General features: G+C 37.9%; 1 protein-coding gene across 6 annotated transcripts in view; it reads left to right on the top strand.

The window, feature by feature from the left end:
* pde4d (phosphodiesterase 4D, cAMP-specific) overlaps nucleotides 1–19,972 on the top strand; it is a 209,981-nt gene that overhangs the window by 173,779 nt on the left and 16,230 nt on the right. For 5 of the 6 annotated variants that reach the window (XM_028033348.1, XM_028033351.1, XM_028033347.1 and 2 more), the window contains 5 exons: nucleotides 13,911–14,102; nucleotides 15,629–15,665; nucleotides 15,743–15,819; nucleotides 16,361–16,410; nucleotides 19,856–19,968. In XM_028033348.1, coding sequence (XP_027889149.1) covers nucleotides 13,911–14,102; nucleotides 15,629–15,665; nucleotides 15,743–15,819; nucleotides 16,361–16,410; nucleotides 19,856–19,968 — 469 coding nt within the window. Of the gene's footprint in view, nucleotides 1–4,943; nucleotides 5,373–13,910; nucleotides 14,103–15,628; nucleotides 15,666–15,742; nucleotides 15,820–16,360; nucleotides 16,411–19,855; nucleotides 19,969–19,972 lie in introns of those variants that run through there. The other variant, XM_028033353.1, reaches the window with a different exon arrangement.

Raw genomic sequence — 19,972 nt, 5'->3', positions numbered from 1 at the left:
ACCTCCCTCCTATCTAGTTAGGTGGCTTTATCAGCCTTCTCACTCCATCTATTCTTCCTCTTTTGTCTGAGCCTACACACAAGTGCATGTGCGATATAACTCATTTAAGAAAAAACATGAGTTTGCCTGTGAACTCGGATTATCTGTCATTGGAGAAGATAGCTCGGTACCGCCACGCCTGCTCCAATGGTTCACCCTACGCCACGAACAAGCCCATCGACATCAAACCTCGTTCTAGGAGAGGGTATGGCTCCTCACCAAAACTATTTGCAGGAAGGTGTGTCAGTAAACAAACTTTAATCTGATTTCTATATGCTGTTAAGCTATTTCCTATAACTTCCTATAACATTCTTCAAATAACTGGCTTTGTATGTGCAGTATAGTTGGAATTGGGCTTTTGGTTGCATGTGACAAGTTGAGATTTGGTAACTGAAATAAAAGAGGAATGAGAATCGAAGAACTCACTCTTATCGCTTTGTGCTTGTATTCTTTCGGTTCATACTGTGCCCAAAACAGATTTGTGTGTTTGTATTACTGGTATTTATGTGCACAGTGTGTGTGTTTATGTGTGCTCTGTCTTATCAGAAAATATGCTGATAAATAGTTCTACCTGGACAACACAGAACTGGAACGGAGAGTTGTGTAAACGGCCGTTGCTTGGTGGCTGCAACTCTGCAGTTTTGCTGTTTGCTTTATAAAACTCATAGTGTTGGCCTGAAGTGTAGGTCATTTTGTCCAGGGTTACGTTTGTGTTCCTTAGTGCTTTGTGAGGAAAACAAAGTATTCTCCAAGCTTTTGATAAAGCACAGCCAAATGTGTAATAATTGAGAGATAAGCAGGTTCCATCAAGTGACCATGTGTTCACTAAAGAGCAGAGGCCAGGCTAATCATCAGACCACTCTGTGTCCATTAAAGCTCAAAGATACATTTTAGGAGCTCATTATGCCTGATTTTCCTTCATCATTTCTCTAACATGTTGTCCACAGTCCCAGTAAGTGGCTGTCATTCGATGTTCCTTCTTGCCTGTTTTCTATGTCTGACATGAATAATCACCAGTATATGCACCTGCATAGTATTTGGATGCTGCTTTACTGGCAGGCGGTTCCATACATACAAATATGGATGTAACCTGGTCAATAATGTTTACCAGCCATCTGTGCTGTCCCCTTTCTAAGTGCCATTTATTTCAACCTTTAATGGATATCTGTGTGTCTGGCTCTTGGAGGAGAAAAAAAATCTATAACTTTCTCAATTACTCTGTTAACTTAGTCCATGTCTCTAGGTTTATAACAATAACTAATTGGAACAGTAGGTGGCAGTAATGCGTTTATGTTTTAACAAGAAAAAAACTGTTGTCTCTAAAGCATTTTAAACTCATTAGGTTTTACTTATGAGATTTTGTGAAATTATTTCTACACTATAATTAGCTTATAATGTACCTAAAGATTTTCTGAAGGCTCTGTTGAAAAGTTGTACATATAGTAAAGTACAGTGAGCATGATTTAAAAATGATGTGTTATACTTGATGTTATGTGTTTCTTTTGGATTTAACATTTCAGAATTGCTAAGAATTTAAGATGGGTAATTTTAAAATGCGAAAATATTAATATTTTCAGGTTTCTGGACACCACCTGATGGAATAAGAGATTATCTTTGCATGGCCTAAAAGCTCCAGCAAAAATATTTCATAACTGATCTGAAGGAAATGGAGAGGAGGAAAAGTCCAATCTAGTGTTCACAAGCACTTGAAATGAGATAAAGAACAATTAATGTCTAATGGCAAAGGTGTTTATTGCTCATAGCAGCATCAAATGTAAAAAAAAAAAAAAAAAAATAGTTGTATTTTTTTACTTCATGAGGTATTTTATGGTGAATTCATTTCTAGAGATAATATTACATTTCAGCATGTACAAAACGTAGATCCATCTAATAACCCAGCAACCAGTAGGTGGCAGTAAAGCAGCTTCAATGTTAAAACATGCTTTATGTGAATGTCCCTGTGTTGAAAAGTTTGGAGAGTGTTGATTTTACTGTATTGCTTCAAATTAAATGCAGATTACATGTTCAATTTTGAATTGTACTCCTAGGATTTTAGACCCCTGTTTCTGAGCTGTATTTAAAGGTACTTGTTTAATCTTAGTAAAGCGCTGTTGTATTTCAGAAAACAGCTATACTGCTCATTCAGACATATTAACATTTATTTTCAGTCTGAAGAAAAATGAATCTGAGTTTAGGAAGCTATATTTTTTTGCTTCGTGGACCTATTTTATCAATACCAACTATGCTTCTGACTGTGATCCGTAGTCAGAAACTACGTTCATTCATTAGGTTTATTTAATTCACTGTAAAACAACAGGCTGCCATTTTGCTCAGTTTATACCAGAGATTAGTTCTTCACAGTTGTCATTTCACTGAACACATGGAATTCGCAGACTGGTAATAGGATTAGTTTCCCCCTTGTCACCAATTTCTAAACTGCATCAGTCTGCCTTACTTCACCATAAGCATTATGACTGCTTGTATAACTTACTTTTTAATAGGCGCCACTTACACCTGGGCTTTTTGTGCCTGAAGCCCTGGATGTTTTTTGAATGGCCAAAGAAGAAGTAGTAAAATTCTTATCTACTAAAACACTGCTCCCAGATCCTGAAATATCAATTAAACTCCAAATATTTACTTTAAAATAAGCAGATTTGTTTATTTTTTCTTTTGTATTTTATGCAGTAAGCCCACTGCATGAAACTTCTCTCTATCAAGTCTTGAAAAATCCAGGTCATTTGTGCATAACTGATCTTCTGCCTCAACAGAATCAGGTTGGATTGATTTTACATAGTTCACTTTATTAAAGCAGTTTGAAATGTTTATATCATCATCTGATGTATAAGTAAACATGAGGGAATAATGGGTAATACAAAAGTTTAAAAAAAAGTCAGTGATCTTTTGTGATTTCATTTAGGTTCTTTTGGTTGTGCTAAATTGATCTCAAATAGTTTCCCATTTGAGGTCAATTTCCACCAGTAAACAGTTCTCCAGCCATTTCTCTGAGCACGTGGAGCTTCCAGTCTGTGGTGATAGGATTAGTTTCCCCCTTTTCACAAAACTCTAATCTACATCAGTTGGCTATTGTGCACTGTAAGCAATACATTAGCTTGTGCAATTGACTTTATATCATCTTGAGTGGGTAACATTTAGACATTTTTACTGTGTAAACATAATACATTAGGCCTGTTTGTGTGGAGTTTCTCTGGCATGCATGAGTTTCCTTCAATGACATTGAGTTTTGTTGTCCAAATTGGCCATTATGGTGCAAGTGTGGATTGCCTTGTGATGAACATGTCAACTTGTCCAAGTGAAGATTGGCTAATGATTCTTGGGATAGTCACCAGTTTGGTTAATCCTGGTTCTTAATCCGAACAGAATTATGCAGTATAAAAAAGTGATGTATGTATGGATGTGTAGTAATGGAAGTCTACTGGCTTTTAACTACCGGTACACATTTTTAGAGGCTGTGCAGTCTGTCAGTATTTGCCAAACTTCTTTCCTAGTGCAATTCTTTCCTTTAAACCCTTGTAAGCATTTTCTTTTTCTGCCTTCAGTCTGCTGAATTCACACACTCATTATTCCTCCTCTCATAACAACTGCTGTTAATGACAAGTATTTTCACTGCTTTCAAAATAAGAGGACAGAAATATATTTTTCTTAAAATATCTGTTTCTATTTGTTTTGATCTGGAGCTGACGTGTCTTATATTTTTGTAGCAAAATAGTTTTTTTTGTTCAGTAAGAAAACTTAGGATTATTCTTTATCTTGTTTATAGGGAGAAAGTTCTGATCCGGGTTTGGACTAAATTGTTATTCCAGATCAAACCAAAACAAATCCAAGTCACCTGTGTTTGGTAGACATGATTTCTTGGAGTCCTATAACCACATATCCTAAAAGTAGACTAGGGCTGAATATGGAAAATTGCTTTAAAATCATTGGTTGTCAAAAATACATCACGGGTGATGACCAACACTACTAATTTATGGAATTATAAATTAACCCTCCAAGAATACATGAAAAAACAGAACCCAAGCCTGCTTTTAAGATTAGCCAATTTTCCAGACTTTAACAAATTACATCTTTGGTTGAACATTATGAAATAGCCCTAAAATGTACTTTCTTACCCTAATTCAAAACAAAAATAAATAACTGAATCTTGAAGGAGATGAGTAGGTTGATTTCTGAGTTTTCTTGGCTGCTTTTTAAAGACACTGCACACTTGAAAATGTGAAGCATAAATGGCCTCAAATATTGTGCTAGACTCTTTGTTGCCTTTTCTAAGAGGCTTATCTCAGCAGAAAACAGGTCCTCTGCCTCAAACGTTTAATGGTTTGCACAGAGACATGTTTAGCTCTAAAGAAAATATGTATTAAAACAATTTAAAGATGGAGGATTTTGTGTTCTTGTTTTACTTTTAAATGGCTGGTAATTTCTCACCATCAACAACTATTGTATTGTTTCATATTGTCTTTTCCTCCTGTGGCTAATCCTTAGTTCGCTTCTGCTAGCCTAGATCACTATGCTGCACAGAGTTGTTACTCTACCAAAAAGGGGGGGGGGGGGGGGGGGGGACACTTGTTTTTCTATTTTAATGTAATTCACTGCTTCTGTTATGCTATCTTTGCCACGGCTCTAAAGAATGTTGGAATGCTTGGCGCTTGGGTTACAGCAGTTGCCGAGTGACTGACGCATGAGATGATTGTTAAGACTGCTCACGGATAAGAGAAGGCCCGCCCTTTAAACAATTACTACTACCAAAACAACCCTTCCCCACTCAGTCATTCTCAGGCAGCAGCTCAGGGGAAACAGAGGGACAGAAAGACCGTCACGTACGTCCTGAGAAACTGGAATCTTATTTCAGCCCTTCGGTGGGGGGAAAAAATAAGCACATGGACTTGAAAGGGAGGCACAGACTAAGGAAGGAGAGCAGCAGTGTGAATGAGTGCATGGCTGGATTAGGAAAGAGGAAGATCACATGCTGCTCTGGCATGATAGATAAATGCAAGTGAGTGAGAGGGAGAGCCGGGTAACAAACCGACCTGCTGCCGAACCACCAGAGTTTCAGGAGGAGCAGCAGTGTGAAGAACTGTTTGGTCTGCACCACTCTGCTAAGCTGGGGGAAGGACGCTCCATCCGGATCGCTTCAGATCAGCGGCGGCCGGTCAGTGGGATCCCGGTGGCTCGCTGGAGAAGGTGTTTGCGACTTTATGCACACAAGGAGTTTACACATGTCGTCTGTGTGGATGTGGAAGGAAAAATCAGAAGATGAGTATCATTCTTAAGCCTCGGTCTCGCTCCACTAGCTCTTTGAAGAACACAGAGGGGATATGGTAAATTGATAAGAAACTTTATCTGCTAACTCTATTTTTCTTTTTTTTTTACTATTTTTTTCTATTTGTTGTTAATTGTAGTTACTTTTATTCACATTCTTTTCAGTTTAGGTCTAAATGCTGTCATCCTGCTCCTGTTTACTTCAATAGTGTTTTTTTTTTCTTTGCAAGGCACTACTCATTCTTTTGTCAGAGGATGAGATTGCCTTTGACATCACCATACACTTGCTTTGATGACCCAAGCGTTTCTATCAGCAGGTGAAGCAAAATAGGTTGAGAAAAATAGAGATGCTCCAATCAGAGTGTGGCTGACTTCTGATCCCTGTTATTTGTAAAGACTTAACAAATCACATCCAATTTGAGCTAATTCTGATTTCTTTTCAAAAACTAAAATAACTTGTCATTCAGTCAAAATGTTTTCTGGTATTTGTTCTGTTAGTGGTCATTGTTTTTGCATTGGAGGCTTTATGTTAGAGGCACATGCCTTGTGTTTTAAGAGAGCAGCAAAAGTATTTTATTATTTTTAAACAAAGACAAAACAATTATTGAGATGACATTTGAAATTCCAGCATTTTATTTTATTGCTATGCAGTAATGTTAACTCAGCTAGCATTACTGATACAGCAGCCTCTGTGTATTTCCAAACTTATGTACATCTTCGTCTTTAAAACTTTCCAGTTATGAAATGATTTACAAATCCACCTTGATGCGTGATGCATGGAAACAAAAACGATAAAATCACAACTTTTCTCTACTTTATTAAACCTTATTGTTTTCTGTTGAAAGTTTTGGTGTCTGAAAACCTGAACCAATGTCTAGACATATCTATAGTTCTTTTTAAATAATGTCTTTCATCTCTGTTCTTCATCTGGCCTATTTATTGTACTCCTTACAGATGCTTTAAATAGCTTGCTTTTAATATTCTCACCATTGTAGTGACATTGCTTGCACTGCTGCTAGTTTACAGGTGTTGTTAGTTCACTGAAAATGAAAGCAAAGTACAAATGTAGACTTTCCAACCAGAACGTCACAGCTTGAGTTTGGTGAAGTTGAAAATCCTCTGAGTCCAGACAGTTTTTGCATATCTACTGAAAAGCTAAATTTTTCTGTAGTTGACTTCAGGATGCTATACGTATCCCCAGGGGCAGAACTCGCCTTGCCCTTCCCCTCTTGTCTCCTATTCCCTCCTGTTGCAGCTTGTTCTTGCTTGTCAGTAAAAAAATATGAATTGCAGCTCCAACATTGAAGATGTCGACCCACATATTTTACATTACTCTCTTTCAGAAGGATGGTGACTGAGTACAACTGTGGTTTGTACTCAATTAAAATACAATTAATAATACAATGCTCATAAAGTTGTGGGTTTTTTACAAGAGACCTGGTAGAGTCTTATAGTCTCATGTCAGTTTACCAGTCTGCTCTGCAACCTACTCAACTTTTGTAAAATGAAGACATAGTAACCAGGTCTCACGCTGTTATAGTGCTTCTGCAGGTGTGACATATTACTGTACGTACAGTAAAGTGAGTGGTTATAAAACTGGTTTTAGTAAAAGAGCTGACTGCAAAATGTCTCTTTTATTTCGCTCTTAGTAAAAGCTGAGAATCTGTCAGTGTTTGGTTTGTATGAGCCATCTTTTTGAATGTCTACCAAAAGCAATACTCAGCTGGACAAGGCATACCGCCTACTCCATCTGTCCTGCCCTCCTTTATGCCATTTACTGTTTTGTGGAGGCTTTCATTTAATTCTAACATTGCCTTTTTTCTGTCAGGACAGATATCTGAGTGTTTTTAAGATGAAAAATACATCACTGATGCAGTATTATGAAGAGGATCCAAATGTATGTGCTCAAGTCCAATAAAAACATAAGTATGTTGTATCACGATGGCTTATATTATGCCCTTACATGCCACATTAGATGTCTTCAGGTTAACTTGTTTTTGTTTTTTTGTTTTTTTGCACAAACTCCTTGAACAGCTGTGTGAGGCTGTGCATAGCTATGTAAGACAATGACAAAATTCAGCATAAAGAAATCCAAACAGACCTGTTTGTCTCAACTAGGCAAATAGATGTTTTACAATTACAGACTGTTGGTGTCCATCATTGTGTTTGCAAAATGAACATAGATCAAATCATTAGAAGATGTAAATAGGGAGAAATAAGCAAGAAAGATGGAAGAAGTGTTCATTTTAATGCTACTGCATCTGACTTTTTTCTAGCCAGTGTTACACTTTCAGAAATTTTAAGGTATAATAAACATTGTTCTTTAAATTATATTAAATTATTGCCGATATAAAGTTAATGAGGAACATATAATTTGAATGTAAAGTTCAACACTTTAAATTAGTAGCGAATACAAAAACCATTTTTGCAAGAATTCAAAGATGTTAGCTAAGTCAAATGTTAGTTATTCTTGTTTGTCTTGAGTTGTGTCCTGTGAAGGACGCTTTTCTATAATTAGATTTTTTTCTTATTAAAATAACTCCTTAAGTTAAAAGTAATATAGGTCAGTATAAAAATTGCCCTTAGTCTTGTGGTTTAGAAACTTTCTGTGCTGGAGCAAAAAGCTCTAAAGTCAACAGAGCTAGTGAGCTGAACATTTTAACCTTGGGGCTGAAGTTGTGATTAGCACATCTTAACTGAGGTTCTCAGAGAAAAGGTTTCAAACATGACCAATCTTTGTAAAATATATTTCAAATTTTATTACTCTTTCATTAACTGTTTATGATGTAGTGAATCCAGTTGTTTAGGGTTCTCTTTCTTCCTAATATGTGGAATAATACAGAAAACATTTGAGAGAAGGTGATTGCTGGAAAGGATACAACTAAGGAAGACCGAGGAGAAGTGACTTAGAATAGAGATGGCATAGCACAAAATAATTAACTAAATTAAATAAGTTGAGTAAAATTATCTAAAAAGTTATCAGCCACTTATGTTTAACTTTCTTAATTTCAACTCAGAAATATTGTTTAAAGCGTATCCCCAAAAAATGTTTGCAGACTGTTGCATTAATTTTATGCTAGCGATTTGTTTTAACAGTTTTGACAGTTTTTGGCAATGACTGAACATAAGGTCAGGCTTTTCATAAGGCGTGACATCATGTAGGTTATTTAATATTTCTTCTAAATTTACCATTTAAGTAACCCACTCCTAAGATGATAAATAGAATGAAAAATAGGTTCACAGATAAGTGGACCTCCGGTGTGTATTGGAGCTGAAGTGGCTTGCTTTGCTTTTACCCATATGAACCAAGATGACTGCGCATTACCATGGTGACCTCTTGTGCCTCTATGTGTCTCATGATTGACTAACTTTTGTCAGTGTTGCAGCTGCAACAGTAGGTGCTAGAGCAGTGTTATGACTGAAGACAAAGATTCATAGTATGTATATCTCAGAGTCTGAAGGAAAGAGAGGGAAAGCAAGCCAGGGAATGAAACACTGCCATTAATAATTGATTTGATTGCATCTTGCTATGCAAAAAAGGTCAACTGAGTAGTACACGTCCTCCAAGCAGTAAAAATTCCTACCAATGTTCCAAGAATTATGGCAAGATGTTTTAAGGTGATTTTTTTCAGTAAGATTTGCATGAATGATTTTCAGCTGCCAAATATTTATGAATTTATGGTTAGATTTCTCTCCTAATTTTTGAGCCAAAGACAAATTTGGCTATTGCTTCCTGTTGGATATTGGCAAATCCACATATATCTGCCTTGACTTTTTTTTTTTACTTCTGTGAATACATGTGTGTTTGTGTGGGTGGTCAGTGCAGATAAAGGAAACAGGCATTGTAGTTATCAGTGAATGGTCAGTCCTTATCTGCTTGGTCCGGTCTGCTTTGTGGTTGATGGCCTTGTCACAAATTCTTTGCCTCCTCCCCCAGTGTTTTCAAACCAGATGGTAAAAGAAGAGAAGTATTTGCCCTGACATGAATGGACATGGACATGCCACAGGACGCAGTGCAACACCTTGCTCATGTCCTTTCCTTCTGTATCCATCTATTTTTCACAGTTCACTCACCTCTTCGTTTTTCCTTGTTCTCTTCTTACACCAAAACAGAAAATGGTTAGTTCACTGATTCACTTTCAGCTCCGAGCTGTTACACATAACTACAGGCTGATGGGACAGAGTATAGTGTATCTTTCTAAGCAGATCAGCAAGGATGAGGATAGATGGGATTCTGCTCCACCTGAGGGTGTAGCCATGAGAACAGTGTTGGCCACATTACATAACACGAACATAGTTATGTGTCTCTTTTAAATGTGCAACCAAGTGCAAAGAGTGTGAGGTTTATATAGAACTAAACAGAGAGCATTAAAACAAATAATAAAAAGATCTTATAAACCTGGAATCCCAAATGTTTACAAGCTGTGTGTTAAAGCAGACAGAGGGAAGACGACTCTTGCTTTATTTTTTAGAACGCTATGGACGCAATAGGAAGCAGGCTAGTGAGAAACAGTGAAGAGAAATATTTATCTCCTCACTGTCAAGCTAACCTCAGAAAGTTTTAACCTTTTTGAGGTTAAAGCCGTAAAAAGAGGATTAATGAATATATATTAATATGTATTTCATGGAGTTTGATTCCCTGCCTGGTTTGGGGACATAATACTGAAATGCTTTGTTTTTTCCATGTTAAAGCCACAATAAGTAGCATATAAATTTTTTTGTCACTTAGTTCTCTATGAATGGTTTCTGTAAGTGTAAAATATGCATGTTTTTCCTACAGAAGGCTCTGCTCCTGAACTAGAACTCAAAAAGATGTCAAAGTCCTGTTATTACGTAGTGGAGTCACTAAGAGCCACATTTGCAGAATGGCTGTTAAATGTAGGTCGTGTCCCAGAATAATTTGACAGCAGTACCCCACTTCGCCATTTTTAACTAAGTGGATCATTCAGAGTAGACTCAGCGTTTTGGAAGTAAGGAGATAAACTAATTCAGTGTTTGAGAGCAAATGTGTGAGGGGGTGATGGAACTATGAAAAGGAATAAAAATGTGAAATTTAACAGCATTGTTAATCCTGAAGAGTCACACAGGAGCTACATTGAAATGTGCAGTTGTTCCCTGTTGTTGTGTAGTTGTTTTTTAATAATAATTTTATCATTTTTGATGTGCTCATAACTGGGAACTCCACCTTGAAATTTGTTACTTAAAACAAACAAAAAAACATCTGCATCGAACCCTGTACCATCTATATGCTATTGGTTATTAATCAGGCTTTAACCGTGGCAAATGTCACTGTCGGACATCGGGAAAGTGGGGGGAATGTCCTGTCAACCCACCAGTTCTCAAAACTACACACAAAAATAACTCATAAAAGCTCACACAGGGTCAGTGTGACCTGGTTGGACCGCGCAGAGAAAAAAAATTAATAGAGTCCAAATGACCCAATTACTTAAGACCACGGGAGGGTTGAAGGGTTAAATGTTCCCATGGTTCAAAATCTTTTAAAAGGGATAAAGACAGTCTTAGAGTTTTTCCCACTCGCTGAAGTACTAAATAATGTAGCTTTCAGAAAGCAGCCTACACATATTTTGGCTTGGTGAGCTCCCAGGAACCATGAATGGATTCTGTAAATTAAAAGTTTGATTGAGTAAATTACAAAACAAGAAGAGTATTGGCTATGTTTATTACGACAACTACAGTTCGATCAGCTCTCATTATGGATTTGTTATGCTAAAGCCAACAACAGAATAATGACATTGGATGATCTTAACAGTTTTAGGATGTTTTTGAAATAACTCAGCACAGTTTTTGAAATTGGATGGTTTTCTTTTTTGGTATCATAATTGATATATTGACACCAAAATTTAGCAACATATTTATTTAAGACTGACAACTTTTGACAAAAACACCAAGTTTTTAAAGAGGTAGCGATCTCAGAAACACTTACTACCTGACATCCATCCATCCATCCATTTATTGTCTATACCTGTTATATATATATTTATATATTTTTTTTTTTACAATTTTTTTATATTGGTATTTTTATTGTAGATTACAACATCAAAGTAATGCTGGATTTGCTGACCTAGTTCAAAAGTATTTTTCTTTAAAAGACACTCACTTAGTCTTCTGTTTATTTCTACTATATAGCCATACAAGTGTTTGCCTTCTTTTCTCTCTTTTTTTCTTTATCAACTGCTGTCTCAAAGATTTGCTCTATTGGGAGAAAAAAAACCAGGTATTCCATCTATGATGTCAATGTTGGTGCAATACTATGCTAACTTTGCTCCAAAATGTATTTGTTATTCCAGAGGAGGGAGGGTATGTCTATAGAGTAAAACCACACATGCAGTTTAGGTGAGACTTGAGCATGGGCTTTGACGTCAGAGTGCGATCAGATGTTAAACATATGCTAGAGGCTCTGTGTCAACTCTTTCTCTGTCTCAGTTTGAGATCTTTTCCTTGTTCACATACAGGATGTACTCATTCGTGTGTACTTACCACACAGAGCAGCTGCATGACAAGCTGACCTGTGTTAGCAGTGATGACTTATCTTTCACTGGTGTGAGTTGGGGCTCTCACGCTTGCAGTAAAGACAGCAGAAGGATTACTTGGCTTGATAAGAGTGTGAAGATGGGTGATATGAGGGAGGTTCAGACTGATGGGTGCTCTTTGAGAGGGTGGAGAGCAACTTTTGAGAAAAGTTACCAGAGTCATTTTGACTGCAGCACTTTTGTGTGTCTTTTTTTTGTCTAAGAAGAACTTGGAGAGGAGGGCAAGGACAATACAATTGCCCTTTGTTCCAGGCAGGCAGCCAAACTATCCTATTCCCCAACAAAAGCTCACTCTCAGTCAGTTTCTGACATCAGTTATATCACAGGAAAAAGGTAGATCATTTAGCCCTTCAAGTATTCTGGAAAATATGCTTGGCATGTCCTGTGTTGCAGTGTGGCTTTCGAGGAGCTTGATAAGATGTGACTGCAGCTAGATATTTTACAGATTGCACCAATCACAATTCTGTGGCTAATTTTTGATCTCCAGTGTTTATAAAGAGGACAGTGATATAATCAGATACAAGAAGAGCATTGACTGTGTTCACATGTTGAACTGTATTTAACATATGTTAGAGATTGGTGTGTTTGGTGTGGCTAACATGGCAAAACATCAGTTTTCAGATTCATATGCTACAGAATGTAGACATTAACACTGAGTAAAAAGTTGACAATATTTCCAAATCCAGGAATTTTCATGACAAAAAGACATTTAAAGCTCATGAGGAGAACAGAGCAACTTTGCTGTACTCTGCTTGACCTCCTTAATTTCTCAATTTATTTCTTGTTAGATAATATGTCAGTTGTACTGTTGGAACTTATCAAGGCATACATTTAAGAATGTATCCGTGGATACATTGGCTTTACTTAAAGACTGGCTTTACGTAAAACCCATACTCTCGATTCTCTGCTTTCTCATACAAAGTAGGCAACATATTTCCAAATTTGTGGGTCTTAATTGCCAACTCTTGTTCTATCGTCTGGACAAACCAAGCCAGGGTTTACGTTACCTGCAGGCATTCTGTAACTTTACCTGAAGGAGTCAGGTTTTATCTTGGAGTTAAAGGAAAGGAGCCAGTTTACTTTGAATGAATTCTTTTATTTACACAAGTACATTTATTATCGGGGGACCTTTAACAACATATCTATACACCATCAAATTTTAAAAAGATTTAATTTCAACAAGTGTTCACTCTACATACTTTAGACTGTCACACGTGCACAGGCTTGCACATTCTCTAACAGTATTAGAAGTGAAAAAATGCTGGATTAAAACTTTTGTTTTTATTTGTTATGTATTGCTATGATAGCTATGATAAGATAAGGAGACGTCACCCTCCTGGGTATTACGCATTGTGTTGAGGGGAATCCCATACTGACCTTAGCATCCTCCCCAGACCAGATTATAGGATTGCGTCCCAGCCTTTTCGATGAAGCAGATGTCTCTGTAGATATGCATTAGTCATCACTTGGTTGCACAATCACCTTGGAGACTAAGGAGCTCAGCATGACATCCCAATAGGAAGTGGTGTCACTGGTTAAAAAACACTGCTTAGCTGTGAGTCAGTAGCAGCATCAGAACTGAGGTATTCCCTGTAGCACTGAGGAGAGTTGGAATAAAGCATGCTGAGTGTGGTTCTGTGTGAACAGATTTCTATGTTCCGGGACTAGTGAGGAAACCTGATGTGATAAATTATAAGCCTAAGTGATTGAAAATAGAGTAGGAGCCCACTTTTGGAAGCACATTACCATGATTTGATGTCTTCATATATATATATATATATATATATATACCAGCACTTTATACAACATCATAGATAAGTCACACTCAACACTTAAATTCCAGACATATTCAAAATGTTGAACAATATTGAGCAGTGCTGCCATATAAAGACAACTACAATGCTTTGTGAAATATTTATGCCCAATGACCAATGGATTGCAAATTTTTACTGCTTTTAGTTAATTGTTTACACACCCACTAAAAAAATAAAAAAAACTGTTCATATTTTAATACCCTTTTTCCTTCTTCTTTTTTTGTGCCTGCAGTTTTGATGTGGACAATGGCACGTCATCAGGTCGAAGCCCCCTGGACCCAATGGCCAGCCCAGGCTCAGGCCTCATCCTGCAGGCCAACTTTGTCCACAGCCAGCGGAGAGAGTCGTTCCTCTACCGCTCGGACAGCGACTACGACCTCTCCCCCAAGTCCATGTCCCGAAACTCCTCCATTGCCAGTGACATGTGAGTGGCACAAAGATGTTCCTTTCATTTATAACACTTAGACAATCCACCCAAATAAAATGTACATCTGTTAATCTCAGCAGGGGCTTTTGTGTTTTGGTGAATCTGTCACAGTTGGATGTTTTAAGGACCCGTTCTAGACCTCAGGGGAAGAGTGCACGAGCAGCAGATGGTTGTGTGGTGTCACATATCCTAACACTAACTCATGCCCATTTAATTGAGTAAGCATGTGGCGCAAACACATTTTGATGATATGCAGCATCTTTCTGAAATAATGGCCTAAGTCATTTTTTGCCAAAATATGATTTAGGCAAAAAAGGAAAAGAAAAAGTGACCCTTTTGGCAAAATATGACTTAAACCATTATTTTAGGAAGTTGACAATATGAACTTTGTACTAAAGTAGTTTTATTTTAAGTTTTTGAATGGTCTTACACAAGATATCAGGCTTTTTTTAAGTTCATTTAGCTAAATCTCTTTATTTTTTGTGTTTTAGGAGCACAGGAAAAGCTATCATCTCATTTGATTTTTATCCCACAAATACCAGTTCACATGCTGAAAGTACAAATGAATGAAATGTTGTAGCTGTGGTGTTTTTGCAACAGGATAGCCATTGTCATAGTAACACACACCTGTTCCCCTGCACATGTTGCCAGTCCGTGTGTATCTTTGTCTTCAGTTTATTGGTTACATCAGTAGTAGCTGTAGTTTCCCTTTTGGGTTGGTATCAACTTTAATCAAGGCTTTTCAGCTTAACCTTATTGAGCCTCAAACTTTAGGTAACCACTTGACACCCAAGGCAATCAATGCAGTTAAATCAAACATGTGTGATATTAATATTTAATCTGTAAAGTTAAATTTCAACCAAAAGTTGAAAGTGCACCAAAAGTGCTTAAGCCTTGAAGTCAAAGTCACATTTTTTCAATAGCACATTTAAAAACAACAGTTGACCAAAGTGCTGGGCAGCTAACGTAACAAAATAAGTGAGTAATTGATAATAGTCAATTGTTGTCTGATTAAGACATCTCAGCGAAAAACAACTTGAAATAATCAGAACTTTTCCTTTAAAAGAAGAGAAGGAAAGCAATAGTAAAACGTTTAGGAATGTTTTCACAGGTGCATAGAAGCTAGCATTCTTCACAGCAGCCTTGCTGTGATTAAGCACAAAAAGTCGGTTCTGATGATATTTTCTCTGATAACTTTTTCTGATATTTTCCAATATATTTGATATTTTTCTTAATGTATTTTCACTATGCTTGCTCCCCCTCCATTCCAGAATACATTTTAAACTTTCATTATTTGTTTTTAAAACAAAGTTATTTATCAAAGTTATTGAGCTTTTCTGTTTGCAGCAGGTCTTTGAGCTCAGACAGTTACTTACTGTTCCACAGTACAAACATTGGGGTGACAGAGCTTTTTCCTATCCCATATCTACAGCTCAATAGGTTCCAGAGCACAACATATTGTCAAATTTCAGCAATATGGGAGTTTCCACTAATATAGACTCCACTTTCTTTATTTCTTTCAGTCATGGTGACGATATGATTGTAACGCCATTTGCACAGGTATGTGAATTTGTCTTTTCTTATTTTATATTTTGTGATGCCTGATTAAATCCTAATCAATCGTATCCCGCTCTCAGGTTCTTGCAAGTCTGAGGACCGTACGGAACAACTTTGGTGCATTAACCAATCTACAGCAAGACAGAGCATCTAATAAGTAAGTTGCTTTCATTACTTATGATTACTGAGATAAAACGAGTGGCATGGCATGATTCAGCCCCTAATTTCTAGATGATTCCAACCTTAAATTGAACATGTAGGAGATATTTTACTAGCTTCTAAACATGTGAATAAGTTATCCAGCGCATTTATATTCTACAAAAAGTTGACCAGTTTGTTTAGTCGGGGATGTTGTAGAAATACAGTAGAGAAGTGAGGTGATTCACAGGGGTTATTATTTTCATAGGATTATAAAACACTGAAGGCACAGTTATTAAATTCATGTTGTATTTCAGCCAGTGGATCCCTCAAACACACTCGTCTTGTAGAGTTGGCTGTGTCTGCCCTCTGCTGTTCATTTTTAGTATTGCAATAGCTCCTTGAGTGATTTCTTTACAGTAGCTCCAAACAGTCAAGGTTCTTTGCATTTACTGAGCCAATGCTAGATGTTGTTTTTCTTTGTTATGGATTTTGTTTCAATATTCTGCAAAATGTTAGAATTTTAAAGTGACATAATATTATGTGCCTGTTTATGACAGGAGATCACCCATGTGTAACCCACCCCCTATCACCAAGACCACCTTTACAGGTAAGAAATTTAAACAAGAAATGTAATGAGAAAAATGTTATTTCCATGTTATACACTATACTTATTTTCACGAGCAGATCTTTTCATCTTTTGTTTCCATCCTTATAAATATTCAGGTTTCATTTGAAAAAGAGATTTCCTTTTTTTTTTTTTTACTATTGATTTACTTTTTCAAATTCTAGGAACTGCTTAGACACATGACAAGACCATTCATATTCATGGTGATCAAGTATAATTTTTTTCCAGACATAGACATATCCATGCCAACATAAAAGAGTCATTAGTTATTGAATGTGTATTCACAGCTGTCCTTTAGACAGTCATCTTTCACTGCACAACCTGTCTGGTCTCTTCTGAATGGGTTTTCTGAGGATGGCATTGTGCAAACTGTATCAGATGGCTAGAAAAGATTTACCCTTGACAGTACAACACTTTCAGTAGCTGCTCATGTTTGCCAAGACTCTCCATATGACTTTCAAAAACGTTAAACCCTTCACATTTCCCATTTAGTATAAGGATCATGATAGCAAAGACATCCTCAGAACTCCCCCAAAAAAGCACTTTTACATAAAAGTGAAAATATTTACTGATTTTAGTACAAAAGTAAAAAACAGGGTACTCAAAATAGAGAATGTGTCACGTTTCCCTTCAACATTAAAAATATATCTAAAGCAGTTCTCCGAGTGTCACATCTGAAATCATTCATGACCTGCCTATATATCGGGGTCCCAGTGACATTGTGCTATATTTAGCACACAATCCTAATGCTGCAAGCCATTATTGCTCCTGCCATAAAGTGGTGACAGCTGTGAGTCATGGGCATCATTACATCAGAGTATTGACTGATCATCATGTCCAAAAGCATACTGACTCTGCAACAAGCCAGCTTGCAGAGCAAAGCAATATAAGAGCATAATTAATATTATCTCAATGATTTTCCCAGGAGCAATAAAGTTGCAATTTGATTTGAGGATCTTGGGGTTTTCTAGTTTTATTAGATTTACTTGTTGAAATACATTAGGAAATTTAAAAAACTATCTACCTAAGTCTGAACTAACCTAAATTATGATAATATATGTACCTCTGTATGTTTTTGGAAGGTGTTTCCATAATAAATGAATAGAAAGTGGCAGGATTATGTAGAGGAAGAGAAACAATGCATGGTTTGCAAATATTTTTGCAAATAAAAATCTGAAAAGTGTGCTTTGCATTTATATTCAGCACCCTACAAAATGTTGGTAAAAGGAAAAACTGTGTTTTATTTTCCTTCATTATTCAGCACAGTGAAGTTTGTGGTTAAAATGTGTGAGAGTTCACATGCTTTTACCTTGATCAAGGGTCAGGGTTCCTCCTTTTCTTGGCTTGTCCCTTTCCTCCCCTCCTGTTACTCTTTGAATGTCATTCCTTTCCATTGCCAGTCCATCTCTGCTGTTAAGCTGTTCCATAGTTTGGCTCCAGCCCTGCGTCTGTGCAGCAGAGTGGCCTCTCCGAGCGCCGGTGTCTGATGTCGCACTAAGCATGAGAAGAATGTCATTGACGTCAGTGCAGTTGCTGTCAGAAAGTGTAGCACCCGAGCCACTGACACCACACTGGGGGAGAAAGACGGTGACACAAAAAAAGGGAGGCTGAAAGGTTGAAAGAAGAGAGGCAAAAAAAGGGGGGACCAAAAGGAAGGATGAGCAGTGGAGGAAGCATAAAATGCAAGAAAGGGAAAGAGAATGTGTTAAAGGCAGTGAAGCAGGAGAGACTGGACTTTTGCATATGAGATGATAAAGATTTAGAGGTAGAGTCAAGAGTAACAAAAAATGGTCCTTTCAAAAATGTGCAAGGATGCAGCAGTCCTTTCTGAACATATTGTATAATCTAAAAACACATTTCAGATTAATTAAACCAAAATTGTTCTTATAATTCAAAATATTCATGAGATAAAATGTACACATGCAATTGCAGCAACAAGACATCAGTAATTCAGTGTAAAAAAAGCAACAGAAATTCCACATGTTTAGCACTGCTGCTACATTTAGGCATACAAATAAATATTGGCTGCAATGCTGAAATAATACATCTCCCAACCTCTTAACCACCACCTCCTTTCACAAAGTATTAAAATCCTTTGCTTTCTTCTTTATGACGGGAATCAGTACAAACTAGTGTCTGGTAAGGTGACATTTTCTCTTCTGTTTTGAGACAAAATGAAAACAGAAAAATTTGTCATGTGGAAAGCTTGTGATGCTGAGACTCTCATCATATTGTTGTCAACTACCTCTCTGTTGTTCCTGGTGTTTGTATGCTGAGCACATATATGCATGCATGCACACAGAGCGTTTGGAGCTGCAAGCTCTGACTCCTCTTCTTATTTTTATTTTTATCCACTCCATGTTTTGTGTGCCTCCTTTCCCCGTCCACGGCGCAGTCCTCTCAGGCTTTCGGTACAGCTTGGGGAGAGCAGCACGTTTGGCTACCAGGGATGCCGAAGCAACAGCAGCCCACCCTTCTTACCCCCCCCCCCCCAACACCTACTTACACAGCATCTGTAGGATACACCATCCGGCACAGACACACAGCTCCAGCTTGTACCCACTTGCTTCTTGGATACTGTGGATGTTTTTTTTGGTTTTTTTTATTGGCAGAGGGGCAAAGGAGACAAAACCAGGATGTGTTATGGGTAGCTTTTCAGCTGGTGTGAGTGTGTATGTGTATACATGTGTGTCTGCCTGCTTCCGAGTGTATGTGTTTGTGTGAAATGTCTTTGTACTGTTTGACCATGTCTTGGTGCAGTGGACATGCTTGGTCTGTACTGGACCATTGGACTCTTGTGGACGCTGACTGACTCTGAGGTGCTCACCGGATCATCTTCTTCCCATCATCCCTGTCTCCTCTCTGTCCATCCGATAGCAGACATGGGCCTGCTAAACAGACTGTTGTTCATCCTGCTACATGACTGGAATTACACATCCTCTAAAAATGAGAGAATACACTCTCTACATCTAGCTGTGTACGGCTGCTCATGAATGAGTCTGACAAGTTTCTATATTCCTACTGCTGTTGCATTTAGTCCGTGTCAACATCTGCTGAGGCTTAACATCTGGGCAAAGAACTAACAGGGTGGCAGATCGCCACCCGTCGACAACCACAACACTCCAGGGGACTGTAGCTGAGTTTGCATTTAAGGAAAAATCCAAGGTTGAGAGTGCAGAACTGAACTTTTTGCAAAAAGTCAGCAAAGTTTGCTCCAGCTGTGCTGCAAGGTGGCATACAAAGGCAGAGAAGGCCCCTCTCCCAGGCCGTCACAGCTGGCTCACCTGTTCCATTATGAAGAGTCACCCATATGTTTACTCGGGGTATCCCAGCTTAACCGTTTGTAGGGTGGGAGACCCCGGACCGGCCTCTCGTCCTCTGAAGCGGGCCCTCACTGACCCGTTGCCCTCCTGTCTTGCCCCCGCAGAGGAGGCCTACCAGAAACTGGCCACCGAGACCCTGGAGGAGCTGGACTGGTGCCTGGACCAGCTGGAAACGCTGCAGACAAGACACTCGGTCAGCGAGATGGCCTCAAACAAGGTAA

Source organism: Xiphophorus couchianus, chromosome 12, assembly GCF_001444195.1.
Source record: "Xiphophorus couchianus chromosome 12, X_couchianus-1.0, whole genome shotgun sequence".
Taxonomy (NCBI): Eukaryota; Metazoa; Chordata; class Actinopteri; order Cyprinodontiformes; family Poeciliidae; genus Xiphophorus; species Xiphophorus couchianus.
The sequence above is the reverse complement of the archived record's forward strand: the minus strand, read 5'-3'. Positions and strand labels throughout refer to the sequence as shown.